The 17,938-nt window shown below is 56.4% G+C and overlaps 2 protein-coding genes across 4 annotated transcripts; one reads left to right on the top strand and one right to left on the bottom strand.

The window, feature by feature from the left end:
* Positions 1 to 256: 256 nt before the first annotated feature.
* On the top strand, positions 257 to 14,255 carry PEX6 (peroxisomal biogenesis factor 6). 2 transcript variants are annotated; one of them, XM_066249927.1, is made up of 17 exons: positions 257 to 1,186; positions 3,088 to 3,251; positions 4,007 to 4,090; positions 9,145 to 9,247; positions 9,331 to 9,464; positions 10,079 to 10,190; positions 10,560 to 10,768; positions 11,135 to 11,330; positions 11,518 to 11,594; positions 11,739 to 11,871; positions 11,948 to 12,153; positions 12,286 to 12,347; positions 12,576 to 12,684; positions 12,958 to 13,074; positions 13,205 to 13,282; positions 13,426 to 13,565; positions 13,769 to 14,255. In XM_066249927.1, exons 1-17 carry the CDS (start codon positions 305 to 307, stop codon positions 13,903 to 13,905), a joined length of 2,943 nt encoding a protein of 980 aa, XP_066106024.1. In that variant the 5' UTR covers positions 257 to 304; the 3' UTR covers positions 13,906 to 14,255. The 2 variants fall into 2 exon arrangements, with proteins under 2 accessions (XP_066106024.1, XP_066105971.1); XM_066249874.1 differs by having other exon boundaries at positions 11,081 to 11,330.
* A 162-nt stretch (positions 14,256 to 14,417) lies between these two features.
* Positions 14,418 to 17,509, bottom strand: GNMT (glycine N-methyltransferase). Of its 2 annotated transcripts, none has more exons than XM_066250744.1 (6): positions 17,262 to 17,508; positions 16,325 to 16,452; positions 15,444 to 15,560; positions 15,089 to 15,231; positions 14,869 to 14,990; positions 14,418 to 14,771 (listed from the first exon to the last, which is right to left on the bottom strand). In XM_066250744.1, the coding sequence occupies exons 1-6, from the start codon at positions 17,504 to 17,506 to the stop codon at positions 14,600 to 14,602; spliced, it is 927 nt and encodes a 308-aa protein (XP_066106841.1). In that variant the 5' UTR covers positions 17,507 to 17,508; the 3' UTR covers positions 14,418 to 14,599. The 2 variants fall into 2 exon arrangements, with proteins under 2 accessions (XP_066106841.1, XP_066106852.1); XM_066250755.1 differs by having other exon boundaries at positions 14,598 to 14,785; positions 17,262 to 17,509.
* Positions 17,510 to 17,938: the final 429 nt, after the last annotated feature.

The following is a 17,938-nucleotide window of genomic DNA, read 5'->3' as shown; positions in this document are numbered from 1 at the left end:
TTAAGTAAATGCTATGGGGCAAGGTAGTTGAGAGGACGCCACTCCCCTGGCAGGCGTGGAAGGCAGATCCTTGGAAAGAGTTTCAAACGATGCGTGGGTAAAGACTGCAACCACAATAATTGTGTTAATGCCGTCAAGACACCATTCTCCCCAGCCAAGGCGCAACTCACCCGCTCAGAGCAGGGGCGCTGCACCGAGGCCCCACCCACGGGCCTCGCAGCACCTCCCAGGGCGGAAGCGGAAGCGGAAGCGGCTCTCTGGCTCCGGAAGGCGCGCGCGCCTTCCTCCTGGGTCTCCTGTCACCATGGTGCTGGCGGTCCTACGGGTCCTGGAGCCCTTCCCGAGCGAGACAGCCCCGTTGGCGGTGTTGCTGCCGCCTGGGGGCCCATGGCCTGCGGCGGGGCACGGCCTGGTGCTGGCCTTGCGGCCCGCAGGGGAGAGTCCGGCGGGCCCGGCGCTGCTAGTGGCGGCCTTGGAGGGAATGGGCACAGGGACCGAAGAGCAGGGGCCCGGGCCTCCACAGCTGCTGGTTAGCCGCGCGCTGTTGCGGCTCCTGGCCCTGGGCTCCGGTTCGTGGGTGCGGGCGCGGCCCGTGCGGCGGCCTCCGGCGCTGAGCTGGGCTTTGCTGGGCACCTCGCCGGGGCCCGGGCTCGGACCGCGACTCGGGCCGCTGCTGGTGAGGCGCGGAGAAGCCCTACCAGTGCCCGGCCCGCGGGTGCTGGAGACGCGGCCGGCGCTGCAAGGGCTGCTGGGCCCAGGGACGCGGCTCGCTGTGACAGAGCTCCGTGGGCGGGCCAAACTGGGCTGGGAGACTGGGGACAGCAGCCGGCCTCCACCCGCGCCCTTGGTGTCCTTCTTCGCGGTTTCTGGTACAGTCCGGCGACTCCGGGGAGTTCTAGGAGGGACTGGAGATTCACTGGGCGTGAGCCGGAGTTGTCTCCGTAGCCTCGGTCTCTTCCAGGGCGAATGGGTATGGGTGACCCGGGCCGGAGAGTCATCGGACACTTCCCAGCCACACTTGGCCACGGTGCAGGTTCTAGAGCCTCGCTGGGACCTCTCTGAAAGGCTGGGACCCGCCTCTGGGCAGGTGGGAGAGCCCCTCGCTGATGGACTGGCCCTCGTGCCTGCCACTCTGGCTTTTAATCTCGGCTGTGATCTCCTAGAAGTGGGAGAACTCAGAATTCAGGTACGATATAGCACTGAGGTCAGGAATGCTTATGTTCCTTGTTCCCCCTTTGTTTTGTTTTTTGTTTGTTTGTATTTTTCTGAAGTTGGAAACGGGGAGGCAGTCAGACAGACTCTCTCATGCGCCTGACCGGGGTCTACCCGGCATGCCCACCAGGGGGCGATGCTCTACCCATCTGGGGCGTTGCTCTATTGCAACCAGGGCCATTCTAGCGCCTGAGGCAGAGGCCATGGAGCCATCCTCAGCGCCGGGGCCAACTTTGCTCCATTGGAGCCTCGGCTGCGGGAGGGGAAGAGAGAGACAGAGAGGAAGGAGAGGGGGAGGGGTGGAGAAGCAGATGGGCGCTTCTCCTGTGTGCCCTGGCCGGGAATCGGACCCAGGACTCCTGCATGCCAGGCCGACGCTCTACCACTGAGCCAACTGGCCAGGGTTTCCCCCTTTGTTTTAACCGAATTGGAAAACCGGAGCTGTAGAATTTAGGTCCCTTACTTCTTAGATCTGGACTTTTTGCTTAATGTCAGCCTTATTCATTCCTCTACAATCAAAGTATCATTATCCTCCCTAGTGTAGTTGTGCATGGGAAAGGCTTTTCTTCTATTCAGGTGAAATGTGAGATGCACAAATTACCAGGGGTATACATTAATCTGCTCAGTCTAATCAAGTGTTTGTTGAAATGCTACAGTGCATCCAGTATTGTGCAGGGTAGCATGGAGGATGATACTTCAGTGCTTTTGCTCGTGCTTATCTTTGGCTTCAAATTCCTTCCTAGCCTTCTTGCCTTTATCTGTTAAAATGCTTTTTTCATCCTTTCCTTCAGGACCCACCTAAAGATGCCACCATCCTCACAAAGCTTTTAATAATCTCACCATCAAAAATTTAACATGACGTTCTCCTATAGCATTTTGTGCCTTTTTTACGGAATTTATTTTATTCTGCCTTGTTATGTTCATGTAATCTGTCTAATCCCCAATTATATTCTAGTATAAATTCCTTGAAGGGAGGCTCTTTACTGTCTTTAGTGCCTGATGTTTAATTTTAATATTTTATTTAATATATCATATCCAAGTGAAGTTTTTGGTTTTTGTCTTTACAGAGCTTGCTTCAAAAGGATAATTGTATGTGGGGCAACAAATATAGTCTAATGTTTAACTAAGCACCTAGATGTATGGTTAGGCCTGCACTGTCCAATATGGAAGCCACTAGCCACTTTGTGACTCTTTAATTAAAACTAAATAAAGTTAAAAATTCAGTTCTTTGGTTGTTTTAGTCACATGTCAAGTGCTCAGTAGACACATGTAAGATATAGAATATTTCTATCACTGAAGAAAGTTCCTTTAGATGGCATAACCAGTCAGGGCCATGGGATGTCAAGAACAGAGGTAAGATATGCATGAATGGGAGCCAGGAGTGGGTTTCCATCTGAAGGGTGGAAAAACTACTGGAGTACTCAGACTAGAGCTCATTCAGCTAAACCAACCCTTTTAATTTCACTGAGATCATATCCTTTTCCCACAGCCGGAATTCAGAGTATCCCCACTAATGTCCACTTAATAGCAATCTCAGTGGCTCCCTGGTGCCTTTCAAAGGACTGTGGGAATTAAATGTCTGCCATTTTAGTGGTTGTGGTCCAACTCAAAGGTATCACAGAAGGGTTTTCTTTGCTAGGGAACTTTTAGGCACTAACGTCAGAAAAGTCAGAAACCTTCCTGGTAGTCATTAGAAAGAGAGGTTTCTGTTCTAGGGAAGATACAGGTATTCAACTCTGCTATCCTAGGCCTTCCCCCCCACAAGCCCTTTGGTTATGGGAATGAAAGAGGATAAACGTAGAAATATTGGCTGCTAAAAGATAGGGCAGAGCCTGACTTTGGGAGATTATAAGGTGGTGGTTATTTCTCTCTTAGAGATACTTGGAAGGCTACAGCGCCCCTGAAGACAAAAGAAGCTGCTCAGTGCTGCCTGGGCCTCCGTTTGCCAAAGAGTTACACATCGAAATTGTGTCCTCTCCCCACTACAACACTAACGGAAATTATGACCATGTTCTTTACCGGCACTTTCAGACACCCAGGTTAGCTGGTTACCCCTTATAGGAGGACAACATCTCACCCTCTTTGCTCTCCTAGTCCATCATACCTAGATTCAGAAACCATGGAGCCTCTGATTTTATTTTATTTATTTTTTTATGTGAGAGGAGGGGAGGTAGTGAGAAAGACTATTGCATGCGCCCCCACCAGAATCCACCTGGCAACCCCTATCTAGGGCAGTTGCTCAATCAACCAAACTATTTTCAGCACCTGAGTCCCACCTCAGTGGGGAAGAGAGAGAGAGAGAGAAGCAGATAGTTGCTTCTCTTGTATGCCCTGACCAAGAATTGAACCTAGGATATCCATGTGGGGCCAATGCTCTATCCACTGAACCAACCGGCCAGGGCAGAGCCTCTGATTTTAAAAAGCCACATTTTAAGCAGTATTGTGGCTAGAAGCCTCTTGGTGTCTCAGGCAAACAACAGAGCAGAAATCTGGACTTTGAGGTGAATCCTGACATTCCAAACTGGAAAACTGCTTTGATTCCAGAGAGCTCCAAGAGAGCTAGGATCCCGCCTCACACCTCCCTGGTGTCTGACTCCCTTTTCTAGCCTCCCTGCCATTTCTTCCAGCTCATCCTAGGTCAGACTTGTTCTCTGTGCCACTGTTTGTGACCTCTGGGTGGGCAGTAGGTCCCTAAGGAGTAGTCTTCGTGTTGGGGATGGAAATCAGGGGGACGTGTCAGGAACATGTTCTTGACTCCCCCTGTGAGCTGACCAGGGCCACTGCTGTGTTACAGGGCAGTCCAGGAAGGGGATGTTCTATGTGTGCCGACAGTTGGGCAAGTAGAGGCCCTGGAAGGAAGCCCAGAGAAACTGCCCAGGTATGCAGCTGCCTCCTGTCTTACAGCTGGGATTCTTAATCTGGGTGTAGTTCTACAACCCCCTACTCACAAGTGGTGTGGAATCACTTTGTACATAAGAATATTTTGTTACACATTTTCTGGAGAGAAAGTACACATCTTCATGTTCTCAAATAGGCACGTGATTGACAAAAGATTAAGGACCACTGCCTGCTAGCATTGGGAGGGGTTTATCCTCAAATTGAATGGTGGTCCCTTGTGAAGTAAAGCATAGACCAAGGTGGAATCCCTTATTTTTTATTTTTTATTTTTTTTTGTATTTTTTCCGAAGCTGGAAACGGGGAGAGACAGTCAGACAGACTCCCGCATGCGCCCTACCGGGATCCACCCGGCACGCCCACCAGGGGGCGATGCTCTGCCGCTCCGGGGCGTCGCTCTGTTGCGACCAGAGCCACTCTAGTGCCTGGGGCAGAGGCCAAGGAGCCATCCCCAGCGCCCAGGCCATCTTTGCTCCAATGGAGCCTCACTGCAGGAGGGGAAGAGAGAGACAGAGAGGAAGGAGAGGGGGAGGGGTGGAGAAGCAGATGGGCGCTTCTCCTGTGTGCCCTGGCCGGGAATCGAACCCGGGACCTCTGCACGCCAGACCGACGCTCTACCACTGAGCCAACTGGCCAGGTATTTTTCTTTTTTCTTTTCTTTTTTTTTACAGAGGCAGAGATAGACAGGGACAGACAGATAGGAACGGAGAGAGAGATGAGAAGCATCAATCATCAGTTTCTCATTGCGCGTTGCGACTTCTTAGTTGTTCATTGATTGCTTTCTCACACGTGCCTTGACCGCGGGCCTTCAGCAGACCGAGTAACCCCCTGCTGGAGCCAGCGACCTTGGGTCTAAGCTGGTGAGCTCTTTGCTCAAGCCAGATGAGCCTGCGCTCAAGCTGGCTACCTTGGGGTCTTGAACCTGGGTCCTTCCGCATCCCAGTCTGACGCTCTATCCACTGTGCCACCACCTGGTCAGGCTGGCCAGGTATTTTTCATTTTCAACCGTAATGCTGTTTGAGCCAGGGCTTGGGCCATACCCCCCACATACTCAACATAAGGAGACTCAGACTCCGATTTCTGCTCTGCCTCTACTTTGACAGAGTAGGCACGGGTTGCTTTTCGGTCTTATGTCCCAAAAGGAGGAGAGAGGCATTGCTGCTATCCTCGAAAGGCCTTCTCTCATACCTTATCCTCAACAGAATGAAAAATAGAGCATAACTGAACCATGAACCTTAAAACAGAGAGGCCACCCTTTCTCCTTCTGTTGATTCTTGACCACAGAGGTTCATTATCAAATAGTGAGGCAGGGAACTCAGAGACTGTTTTGGCTTTATGTGAAAAGAAGAGAATGTGTAGTCCGTCTACCCCAGCCAGGCCCTCTATTCAGCACTGATTATAGAGATTTACTAGGACAGGGGTCGGGAACCTATGGCTCGCGAGCCAGATGTGGCTCTTTTGATGGCTGCATCTGGCTCGCAGACAAATCATTAATAAAAAAATAATAATAACATTAAAAATATAAAACATTCTCATGTATTACAGTCCATTTTCTACTGCTCATGTTCATGGTTGCGGATGGCTAGAGCCAATCACAGCTGTCTTCCGGGACAACACCAAATTTTTATTGGATAATGCGTAAGGTACACGGGTCATTGTATGGCTCTCACAGAATTACATTTTAAAATATGTGGCATTCATGGCTCTCTCAGCCAAAAAGGTGCCCGACCCCTGTACTAGTAGAACACAACTGATAGACACACAAACCCAACTTTGGGGGAAATCTCAATAAGGGGATGGGACCAGCTTGTGAGAACTTGAGTATCAGAGCTATCAGGACCAAGGTGTCAGGTCTAGCCAGCCTGGGTCCTTTGCCCCGTGAGAGACGCCTTGTCTGGAGTGCCTGATTTATTCCTAATCAACATTCAGAGTCTGGTTCTGGCCACTGCTCAGTCTCAGGGCTGTGGCCGTCTCCGTGCCCATGGCAGCTCTTTGAGCTTCCCCTGATTAAATCTACAACTGGGGCTTGATGGGAAATGCCAGGCTGGCATGTATCAGTCACTCCCACCTCTGTCTCACATCTTAAATGTAGTAAATGTCTATGAGCTAGCTTTCTGTAGAAAAACTGCAGAATATCTACTGTTTGTACTTTCAAAGGAGAATGGCCACTCAGCCCTCCTGAGACAGACCAGCAAGCCCTTCCTATTCCTGGATGTCTGTCATTCTAACCCCTTAGAGACTTATTTCCCTCCTCTGGGTGCTGAGCACAAACTTCCCCCTGAGCAGGTCCTGGAAAGCAGGGCTGGGATGGGCAGTTGGGCCCAAGGGCAGATAGGATGAGTGCTTTAGCCCTCGGCGCTGGACTTGGTAAGGGAAGCCCTGCAGGGAGCTTCCTGCAGGGGTGTTGCCTCTTCAGGTTCTACCCTGTGTTCCGCTTCCCTAACCAGGCCAATGAGAGCCCGCTCCGCCGGCTCCCCCCTGGCTCTTGTGAACACAATTCAATGTTCCCCATCAGAATCCAGAAATGTTTTCAAGTTCTGGCCCTTGGACTCAGTGAAGTGGTTCAGCCACCCTCTGAGGACGGGAGGAGTCTCTCTCTGACCCTCCACCAGAGTGCTGTGCCTCCTTGGACCTCAGTTCTGGCCATTTGCACTCTGACCCGGGATCTTGGGCTTGACTGAGATCTTAGCTTATAGACCCATTATTTATTTATAATGATTACCAATAAGACACACTTTTCCTTATGTTCTAGGTTTTAACATAATCACTGCCTACCACAATAGTTACAAGAATTTCCTTATACTAATGTGATGTGCTTCCCCCTGCCACCTTGAGGCATGCCCACCACTCCCCTTTTGCTCCCAGAGGGAGCACCTTGGTGGCTATAGGACTCTACAGAGATGAATAGTTGATCACATCTTTATCTAGGAAGTTGGGCTAGAAACTACTATCTGCAGTGGATGGAGTAACACTAATTCACTGTGACACTAGCCAGTGACTGCAAAGCCCTGTTTGTGACTGGGGGGCTTTTGAAAGCTGCAGATGCCTGAGCTCCCCCCCCCCCCAGACCTATTGGGACAGAATGGGGGAAGCTGGGGCCTGTGCAGTCTTTTTTTTTTTTTTTTTCCAACAGAAGGGAAAATGTTAATTTTTTTCATTGAGATATAATTTATATACCATAAAATTCATGCTTTTAAGCCCTGGCCGGTTGGCTCAGCGGTAGAGCGTCGGCCTGGCGTGCGGGGGACCCAGGTTCGATTCCCGGCCAGGGCACATAGGAGAAGCGCCCATTTGCTTCTCCACTCCCCCCCCTCCTTCCTCTCTGTCTCTTCCCCTCCTGCAGCCAAGGCTCCATTGGAGCAAAGATGGCCCGGGCGCTGGGGATGGCTCCTTGGCCTCTGCCCCAGGCGCTAGAGTGGCTCTGGTCGCGGCAGAGCGACCCCCCGAGGGGCAAAGCATCGCCCCCTGGTGGGCAGAGCTCGCCCCTGGTGGGCGTGCTGAGTGGATCCCGGTGGGGCGCATGCGGGAGTCTGTCTGACTGTCTCTCCCCATTTCCAGCTTCAGAAAAATACAAAAAAAAAAAAAAAAAAATCATGCTTTTAGAGGGTACAGTTCCATGGTTTTTGGTATATTCACAAGGTTGTGTAACCTAATTCCAGAATATTTTCATGACTCCTAATAGAGATCCCCTACCCATTAGCAGTCACTCCCTATTTTCGCCTTTTTCTAGTCCCTGGCAACCACTAATCAGTTGAATAAAAATCATACAATATGTGAGAGATGTTGATTTTTAAAAGTTTCACAGAGAATCCTAATGTGCAGCCCAAACAGAATCATTAGTCATCAGGTGTCATTATCAAGTAAGAACCAAGAGACCCTTCCCTCTGAGGTTTTGGGGGGCCTCTGTGGGTACATATTTGAGAGAGAGACTGTATTGGGTTTTTTTTCTTTTTTTTTCTGAAGTTGGAAACGGGGAGGCAGACAGACTCCCGCATGTGCCCAACCGGGATCCACCAGCACACCCACCAGGGGGCGATGCTCTGCTCATCTGGCGCGTTGCTCTGTTGCAACCAGAGCCATTCTAGCGCCTGAGGCAGAGGCCACAGAGCCATCCTCAGCGCCCGGGCCAACTTTGCTCCAATGGAGCCTTGGCTGCGGGAGGGGAAGAGAGAGACAGAGAGGAAGGAGAGGGGGAGAGGTGGAGAGGCAGATGGGCGCTTCTCCTGTGTGCCCTGGCCGGGAATCGAACCTGGGACTCCTGCATGCCAGGCCGACGCTCTACCACTGAGCCAACCGGCCAAGGCTGAGAGAGACTGTATTGTGAAGCCACTGCAAATGGCCAGGTCATTTACCTGGACCCCCCTGCCCCCACGACTCTCTAAGGGTGGTGGTGGTCAGTGGTCGTGAGGGATATGGAGGACAGGCATAGCTCCTGCCCTCCAGATGTGTGTGGTCCAGTCAGGGAGATAAAAAGGACCGTCTGCTTTCCTTCCCGCCCCCTCCCCCACTCCAATCCCTGCATGTCTGAGGCCTTTATTTGTGCTGCTCTTGCATTTGTTCCTGCAGTGGACCTCTGTGATTTTTTTTTTTTTTTAAAGATAAAGAAAACAGGAAGGCAGTCAGACAGACTCCCGCATGCGCCCAACCGGGATCCACCCGGCACGCCCACCAGGGGGCGATGCTCTGCTTATCTGGGGCATCACTCTGTTGTGACCAGAGCCATTCTAGCGCCTGAGGCAGAAGCCACAGAGCCGTCCTCAGCGCCCTGGCCAACTTTGCTCCAATGGAGCCTTGGCTGCGGGAGGGGAAGAGAGAGACAGAGAGGAAGGAGAGAGGGAGGGGTAGAGAAGCAGATGGGCGCTTCTCCTGTGTGCCCTGGCCGGGAATCGAACCCGGGACTTCTGTACACCAGGCCGACACTCTACCACTGAGCCAACCGGCCAGGGCCTTGGACCTCTGTGATTGAGGCAGCCACCTGCCCTTGGGGAGGGGATCTGTGGGTCTGGATCCCGGATTCATTGGGCCTCTTCCCTGCAGGTGGCAGGAGATGTTCTTTAAAGTGAAGAAAACAGCTGGGGAAGCTCCGGATGGGCCCACCCGTGCCTATTTAGCCGACACCACCCACACCTCCTTGTACTTGGTGAGGCCCTATGGTGGGAGACGACCCGAGGAAAGGAACAGGAACAACTTTTAGAAACTAAAGGTTCCTCCCATCTTTCCCAGGTGGGTTCCACCCTGAGCCCTGTTCCAAGGGTCCCTTCAGGAGAATCCAGTCTCTGGAGCAGCTTATCTCCTCCTGGCCTGGAGGCCCTGGTGGCCGAGCTGTGTGCCGCCCTGAAACCTCGCCTCCAGCCAGGGTGAGAGGGGTGGGGAAAGCCTGCTGGCAGCATCCCCAGAGGGGCAGCAGGCCAGACAAGTAGGTGCTAATTCCCTGAGGGAAGGGCTGTAAGGTGGACCCTGCTCAAACCAGTGTGCCAAGGCCACTAGCCCATACCCTTTCTGTAAGCAGATTCTCAGACCCCTGTCCTGGGATAACATCCACCCTCCAGGGTTGGCTGTGCAGAAGAAATCTCCGCAGGGACCGCTGTCCCTGAGACTGCCCTTCCCCTTGGGAAGCCCCTAGGCATCGGTCCTCACACCTTGACCCTGAGAGACACAGCGCCCCGTGCCCCTGGCCCAAGTGCAGACAGGCCCCTCTCTATTCTGGCACAGTCTAAACCGGACACAGCAGTCAGGGCTTTACTGAAGACACAGTGGTGACAGAAGGGAATTAGTTTTGGCTGCTGGGTGTTTTCCTGGCCCCTGCCGGAGCACCACAGGTGGTGTGGGAAAGATGGCCTCACCACGTGCAGACAGCCGGGGAGGGGGGCGCCTCCAGGAAAATCAGGGTGTCTGCTCTCTACATCCACGGGTTTATCTGTTACTGGGGGGGGGCGAATGAAGGAGACAAGAGTCTGCTCTCCGGTTGCAGGGGTGCCCTGCTGACAGGGACTAGCAGTGTCCTTCTCCGGGGGCCCCCAGGCAGTGGGAAGACCACCGCGGTTGCTGCTGCCTGCCGCCGCCTCGGGCTCCACTTACTGAAGGTGAGGGTACCTGGAAGGTAGCACCCTGACTGCTTCCCCCCAGCCCAGATTCTCCCTCCCCCTCTCCCCTCTTCTGTCTGGCTACTGGCCTGGCCTCAACCCCTCAGCCCAGTGGGTCAGCCATGTTCCTATATGCTCAGCTCCCGAGAGATGCCTTCAAGGAGGGGGTTTCAAGATTTTGATGTACAGTCCATGGAATGAGTTTAGGGTAAAGAACAAGTAGAAATTGGCCTACTCTACCCACCCCCACCCCCCCGTCCCTGACCTTCAAAAAGAGGTGGCCTGTGCCTTCTTCTGAGTCCCCGCCCCCACTCTCCTGCCTGTCCCACCTGCCCCTTGCTCACAGGCCCACTGGGACCCCCTCCCCAGGTGCCCTGCTCCAGCCTCTGTGCAGACAGCAGTGGGGCTATTGAGACAAAACTGCAGGCCACCTTCTCCAGGGCCCGGCGCTGCCGGCCTGTGGTTCTGTTGCTGAAAGCCTTGGACCTTCTGGGCCGCGACCGTGACGGGATCGGTGAGGACGCCCGTGTGGTGGCCACACTGTGTCGCCTCCTCCTCGAGGAGGACCCCCTCACCAGGTATTACGCAGAGTGGGGCGCCCCTTTCCCTCCCTTCAGCCTCCAGCCCTCACCCCCTCCATGGCTGCTCCACTGTCTGCTGCCAACAGGCTGACCCCTCCCCCCAGGGCTCTGTGGAGCTCAGCGGTGCCCAGAGGGAGAAGGAGGTGGTCCCTGGTTTTTCTTGGGGAGCACCAGGTTGGAGAAAAAGCGCAACCTCTGCTCCCAGTGGGCTCCCTGTGTAGGGGGAACACAGGGCCCCCCCACCCAGAGCCTTGGACGCTCCTCTCCCTACCCCATCTCAGTGCTGCTCCTCCCACCCTGCTGCACCAGCCTCAGGATGAGCTGCCAGCGTTCAGGCCCTCAGTGCCCACGCCCTGTCTGCAGCTCCCCTCCACTGCTGGTTGTGGCCACCACAAGCCGGGCCCAGGACCTGCCTGCGAACGTGCAGACCGCATTCCCTCACGAGCTGGAGGTGCCCGTGCTGTCCGAGGGGCAGCGGCTCAGTGTCCTGCGGGCCCTCACTGCCCGCCTGCCCCTGGGCCACGAGGTGAACCTGGCGCAGCTGGCTCGGCGGTGCGCAGTGAGTACCGAGACGGGCTCTGGCCCCCCATATTCTTCCTGCAGGAACTCGGGCCGGCTGCCCTGCCAGTGAGGGTGGAGAAGCCCAGGGTGTCAACAGTGGGCCTTTGCTCCGGCTGGGGGGCCTGCCACCCAAGGGCTGCTGCCTACTGTGTCCCGCTCATGTGTCCTTCCCCGTTGTCCCCCAGGGCTTTGTGATAGGAGATCTCTATGCCCTTTTGACCCACAGCAGCCGGGCGGCCTGCACCAGGATCAGGAACTCTGGGTAAGAAAGTTGGGCACAGAAGGGCAAAGGAGACAAGAGGAGATATGGTGTGTTGGGGCTGATGAGGAAGGGGGGAGGGAACAGGACCCCGACGGGGAGGGGCCTCGGGTCAGGTCCCCCAGATGCCTGGGTTTCTCTCTGCAGCCTGGCGGGTGGCTTGAGTGAGGAGGACGAGGCAGAGTTGTGTGCTGCTGGCTTCCCTCTCCTGGCTGAGGACTTCGGGCAGGCCCTGGAGCAGCTGCAGGCAGCCCACTCCCAGGCCGTCGGAGCCCCCAAGGTAGGGTGCCAGGCCCCCGGAGGCGGGGTGGAGCTCCCTCCTCCCACGGCCCCAGCGTGCACCTTCCGTCCCCTAGATCCCCTCGGTGTCCTGGCACGACGTGGGCGGGCTGCAGGAGGTGAAGAAGGAGATCCTGGAGACCATCCAGCTCCCGCTCGAGCACCCCGAGCTGCTGAGCCTGGGCCTGCGGCGCTCGGGCCTCCTGCTGCACGGGCCCCCGGGCACTGGCAAGACCCTCCTGGCCAAAGCGGTGGCCACGGAGTGCAGCCTTACCTTCCTCAGGTGGCGAGGGGGCCCGGAGGGGTGGCGGGCGGGCTGAGTGTGCAGCAGGCTGGGGAGCGGAGGGGCCGGCCTGGAGGTCACTGGTGTGCCGGGACATCTAACAGGAGTTACCCCCCACACCCTCTCCCTCAGCGTGAAGGGGCCAGAGCTCATCAACATGTACGTGGGCCAGAGTGAGGAGAATGTACGGGAAGGTGAGTGAGGGCCGGAGCCAGGGCTTCCAGGCCTTCCCCAGCGCCGATGGCCCCCGACCCTCAGGCTGCCTGTGGTCACCCCTAGTCTTCCTTTCCACATCAGCTTCCTGCCAGTGGGGCTTGTTACCTGGAGTGCTAGCAGTGAATTGTCACACCCGGGTTTTCTCCCCCCCAGCCTGGCTCCAGAGCCCCCTGAGTGTCCCCCTCCTGTGGGCTCTCTCTCCACAGTGTTCGCCAGGGCCAGGGCCGCGGCCCCGTGTATCATCTTCTTTGATGAACTGGACTCCTTGGCCCCGAGCCGGGGCCGAAGTGGGGACTCTGGAGGAGTGATGGACAGGTAGAGTCTGGGGTCCAGAACAGAGGGCTGTGAGTTAGGTTGCAGCAATCTTCAGAACGCAGAGTTCCTGCCATTCCAGTTCTGATAGGCTAATGCAAGCTAACAGGGGCTGTGGCTTTGGGTGTGGGACGCTGAGGAGAGCAGGCCAATAGAAGGGTACCTGGGGCACGACTAAGCAGAGGGCCCCGGGGAGAAGGCCTGCAGGGGAGAGACCCCAGGCAGGGCGGAAGCTGAGGATGGGCCAAGGACCCCACCTGCACTCCTCCTCCGCAGGGTGGTGTCTCAGCTCCTGGCCGAGCTGGATGGGCTTCATAGCACGCAGGATGTGTTTGTGATCGGAGCCACCAACAGGCCAGACCTCCTGGACCCCGCCCTGCTGCGGCCTGGCAGGTGCACACCCTGTACCTTTCCTCTGCGGGGCCGGTCTCGGTCTGGCCCTTGACCTCTGACCCCATTCTGTGCCCTCTTCACTCACGCTTATGCTGGGCTCCCTGACATGTGCCCACCTCTCTCCCTAAAGATTTGACAAGTTGGTGTTTGTGGGGGTGAGCGAGGACCGTGCCTCCCAGCTCCGTGTTCTGAGTGCCATCACACGCAAGTATGCCCTGTTGGAGACCCCCGGGGGTTTGGGCATTGGGAGGTCACGGGATAAGTGCAATGTGCAGAACACGCTGGTCGGGGTGCCTTAGGAAGGAGTCGGGTGTGCCGGGTAAAAGTTTCTCCCCTATGTCCCCACCACAGATTCAAGCTGGAGCCCTCTGTGAGCCTGGCGAATGTGCTGGACCGCTGCCCGCCCCAGCTGACAGGTGCGGACCTCTACTCCCTCTGCTCTGACGCCATGACCGCTGCCCTCAAACGCAGGGTTCGGGACCTGGAGGAAGGTGAGCCGCTGGCCAGTCCTGGAGGCCAACCCAAAAGCTAGTGGGAAAAACAGGCCCGGTCTGGGTTTTAGGGGAGGGACTCTCAACGTTTGGGGGACTCTGGGCAAGAAAGTGCTCCCCCAGGACTGTCCCTGCTTTGGCATGGCCAGAGTCCCCCTGCTGGGGTGGGAACCCTGGCCTCCCCTCCCTGTTGTCGCCCGTAGGGCTGGAGCCCGCGAGCTCAGCACTGCTGCTCACCATGGAGGACCTGCTGCACGCTGCCGGCCGGCTGCAGCCCTCAGTCAGCGAGCAGGAGCTGCTCCGCTACAAGCGCATCCAGCGCAAGTTCGCAGCCTGCTAGGAGCCTCCTGCAGTTGGGGATCGTCCCCACCCACAGTGGCTAACGGTACCTAGTTATCCCCCCCCCCCCCCCAGAGACCTGAGAGCGCAAAGGTCTCGCAGGCTGCTGCGGACCCACCTGAAGGCTGCCTACCTCACCTCCAGGACGTCCCCTGGGTGCCAAGTGGGGGAGCCCCTAGAGAGTTCAAGAGGCATCCCCCGTCCATTTTTCCAGGCCAGCACCAAGACTAAGGCCCGTCTGTTCAGGAAGTGGGGTGGGGGCCTGGAGCTCTGGGAATTGGGCCCTGAGGGAGCTTTCTTTGGTTTGTGGCTTAAAAATAAAGTGTATGCTGCCCTCTGCTGGTAGTGTGGTCTGGAAGACTGGCGTGGTGGTGTGGTCTGGAAGACTAGTGTGGAAGGAGAAAGGCAAGGCTGTGAGAAAAGTGAGCACCAGGAAGGGAAGGAAGGAGAGGGGGAAAGGAGGGGAGGGGGCTCCACAGGAGCCGATCCTGACACAAACACAAAGCATGCAGGAACCGAAAAAGGCACAGGCTGTATTGTCCACCATTCCATGAGCCTGAACCCAGATCCCTGCAGCACCACAGCTGCAGTTGGCCTTCCCCACACCCCAGGATCTGCACGAGGAGCCGCTGGTGCGGAGCTCCCCCGCAGAGCCTCGCAGCGCCTGGGCAGGGTTGTGTGAGCTGCGGCCGTGCTCAGCTCGTCCTCTTGAGCACATGGATGAAATAGCAGGGTATGTAGTCCTGGCCTGGCTTGTAAGGCTTGAAGTCCCCTAGGATGCTGTGCTGGCACTTGCCCCCGAAGGCTGCTCGGAGCAACTCCGTGAAGGATGTTAGATGGTGAGGGTAGTAGGAGAGCCGGAACTTACTGCAACAGAAACCCTGACCAACCATGAGGGCTGGTGGCCTGGGCAACCCCAGCCCTCCGCCGCATACCCCTCCTCCCCAGCTAGCCAAGTGGGTACCTCAAGCCCGAAGAACCGTCCTGGCCAGCGCCTGGAACCTGCACCGTGTAGTCCAGGGTCACCATGTGGGCCTTGTTGTTCACTGTCAGCACTGATGTCGTGATGTCCTTGGTCAAGTCACTCTGTAGGTGGTGGTGCAGGCTGCATTAGTCTCTGCAACCTCTGGGGCCTGGACCCCAGGCTCTCACTGCCCACGCTGGGCCCGCCCTCAGGGGCCCACCTTATAGTAGATGTTCTTCCCGGGGGGCGCACAGCCTGTGCTGAGGATGTGGTCGTAGTTCCGATGATCGATGACCAGCAGGCCCCCTGACCGCACCATGTTCGCGATGTTCTTCAGTGCCAGCCGGTGCTCACTCTGGTCTCCTGAACTCCAGGCATGGGCAGAGGCGCTATGTCTGCTCAGGGCCCCCAGCATTGGGCTCCCTCCCACCTTCCTACTCCCGGGGCTGCCAGTGCCGAGGCAGAGAAGGGCAGAAAGCATAGTCTGGTCTGGCAGCACAGGCACCGGGGCGGCTGTGGGAGGGGTGTGTAACGCAAAGCAAGGGCCATGTTCCAGACCACCCACTCCCTCTCACCTTTGCAATCTGGCAAGTGGGCAAAACTATTTCCAAGGCAGATGACAGCATCGAAGCCACCCTCTGGTGGCTGGGGCACATCTTTGTCCAGAGTCATCCAGTTGGCTTCCTCAATGACTGGGGGCCAAAAGGGGGAGATCAGGCTGGCATCGTACCAGCAGTACCCATCTCCACCAAGTACAGTTCTGCCTCAGTTTCCCCTTCAAGAGATACACAGGGCCTGACCAGGCTGTGGCGCAGTGGATAGAGCGTCGGACTGGGATGCAAAGGACCCAGGTTCAAGACCCCGAGGTCGCCAGCGTGAGCGCAGGCTCATCTGGTTTGAGCAAAGCTCACCAGCTTGGACCCAAGGTTGCTGGCTCAAGCAAGGGGTTACTGGGTCTGCTGTAGCCCCACGGTCAAGGCACATATGAGAAAGCAATCAATGAGCAACTAAGGTGTCGCAACACGCAACAGGAAACTAATGATTGATGCTTCTCATCTCTCCGTTCCTGTCTGTCTGTCCCTGTCTATCCCTCTCTCTGACTCTCCGTCTGTTAAAAAAAAAAAAAAAAGAGATACACAGGGACTCTACATCCAGTTAGAGGTAGAGGATCATTATGGACGTGGAGGGTGAAGGGGCAGAGGGGTCAAGAGAGAAGGAAGCCATGGTTCAGAAGGAGGACTCTCTGCCTATCGGTTTTCATTTGGGGGAGGGGCAAGACATTATAAAGCGAGTTAAAACTAGCCCCTCCTACTTGATCTCATTCTGGTACCTAACCCTCCCTTTCCAGGGAAGTGACAGTCATTTTGCTATGCCCTTGAAGAATACAAACCAGCCCACCCCAGGATCACAGGACAGAGAGAGCCACAGCCTTGGAGCCCGGGCCAGACCAGCATACCCCACTTGTCGAAGGCGGGCTCCCGCCGCCGGTTCCAGCGCTCTTTCAGAGCATACTTCAGCATCTTGTCACTGGCGTCCACGCTTGTCACGCTGAAGCCCTCTTCCACCAGCATGATGGAATCCACCCTAGGCAGGGCATGGGAGGCAGAGGAGCAGTCAGGGGGCCTTCACACTCCGTCCCTCTGCTTCCTCTCCTGAGGCTCGCTCTGCCAACCTCCAATGACCTGGCAAACCTGTTTCCTACCACTAGGAAGCAACTTTGCGTTTTGGTTTTTAGCACCTATTCAGTCGGACATCCTCCTAATGCGCATTAACCCTTATGGCTATCCTGTGGGGCAATCCCCATTGGAGAGCGGAGGCACACTGAGGCTCCTGAAGCCCAGTGCCTTGTGCACAGCAGATGGAGGTGGGTGGCTTCGAGAGCACAGGCCAGACCCCAACCAGCCTGTTCCGCTTCTCTCTACCAGATGGGGGATTTTTGACTTCCCTGAGGCCAACGTTCCACAGCTGTAAACGGGATATCACTACTACTTACCTCCTCGGGTTTTGTGGGGATTTAAAAAACATGTTTCAAAAGCTTCTGGCACCGCGCTTGGCACGGAGAACTGCTGAGCAAATGTTAATTGTTAACAAATGCCATCACCCGAGGAACAGTGCTAGAGCCAGGATCCTATCTCATGTGGCTCTGGCCCAAAGCCCAGCTCTGTCGCTACCCGATCGAACCACGGTCCCCACCCGCTGTGCCGCCACCCTCGCTCGCAGCCGGGTCTCGGCGCCCTCCTCTCGTTGGCTTCCACCCTGCGCTCGCCCTGCCCGTTCCGCCCCGGCAGACGCGGTTCCTGGCCCCAGCGGCGGAGGCTGCCCCGACGTGCCCGGCCCTGGTCCTGCAGCCCCGCGGCCCCGCTCCTCCGCTCTCCGTCCCCCGCCCAGCTCACCCGGTGCCGCATGCCACGTCGAGCACCCGCTGGCAGCCGTGCTGACGCAGCAGCCCCAGCAGCCAGGCCTTGTACTCGGCGGTGCGGCTGCTGGTGTCCCCGATGTAGAGCTGCCACACGCGCGCCGCCTCTCCATCTGCGTACTGGTCCGGGAGTCCTTCTGCCGCCACCCCGAGGGAGCGGGTTCGGTACACACTGTCCACCATCCTGCGACGCACCTGGCTTTGTGGCCACCGACCCCGCATTTATAAGCTGGCACCCACGGGAGGTCCGGCGGCCCCACCTGCCCAATGGCAGGTGAGCCTGGGGACACGCCCCTGCTGGGTCCCCGCCCGGGACCCACAGGGCACGCGCTGCCTCAAAATCCTCAGTGGCCTGACCAGGCGGTGGCGCAGTGGATAGAGCGTCGGACTGTGATGTGGAGGACCCAGGTTCGAGACCCTAGGCTTTCCACAGAGGTGCCCACAGTCGGGAGTGAGTGTGCTTGGCCCTCTTGCTATTACATTATTCATTGTCACTTCATGAATTGGTCATTTGTTTAGGTTAATGTATACATCCTCCCTTCCTCCCAAAGCAGAAGGTCTTAACCTAGGACAAGACTCTGGACTAGAGTAGATTTGGATAGATTCCACCCGCAAAGCCCAAGACAACAAGAATGGCCTTCCCCGCCTGTCCTT

This window comes from Saccopteryx bilineata, chromosome 1 (genome assembly GCF_036850765.1).
Source record: "Saccopteryx bilineata isolate mSacBil1 chromosome 1, mSacBil1_pri_phased_curated, whole genome shotgun sequence".
Taxonomy (NCBI): Eukaryota; Metazoa; Chordata; class Mammalia; order Chiroptera; family Emballonuridae; genus Saccopteryx; species Saccopteryx bilineata.
Note: the sequence above shows the minus strand (reverse complement) of the source record. Positions and strands in the feature narration are given on the sequence as shown.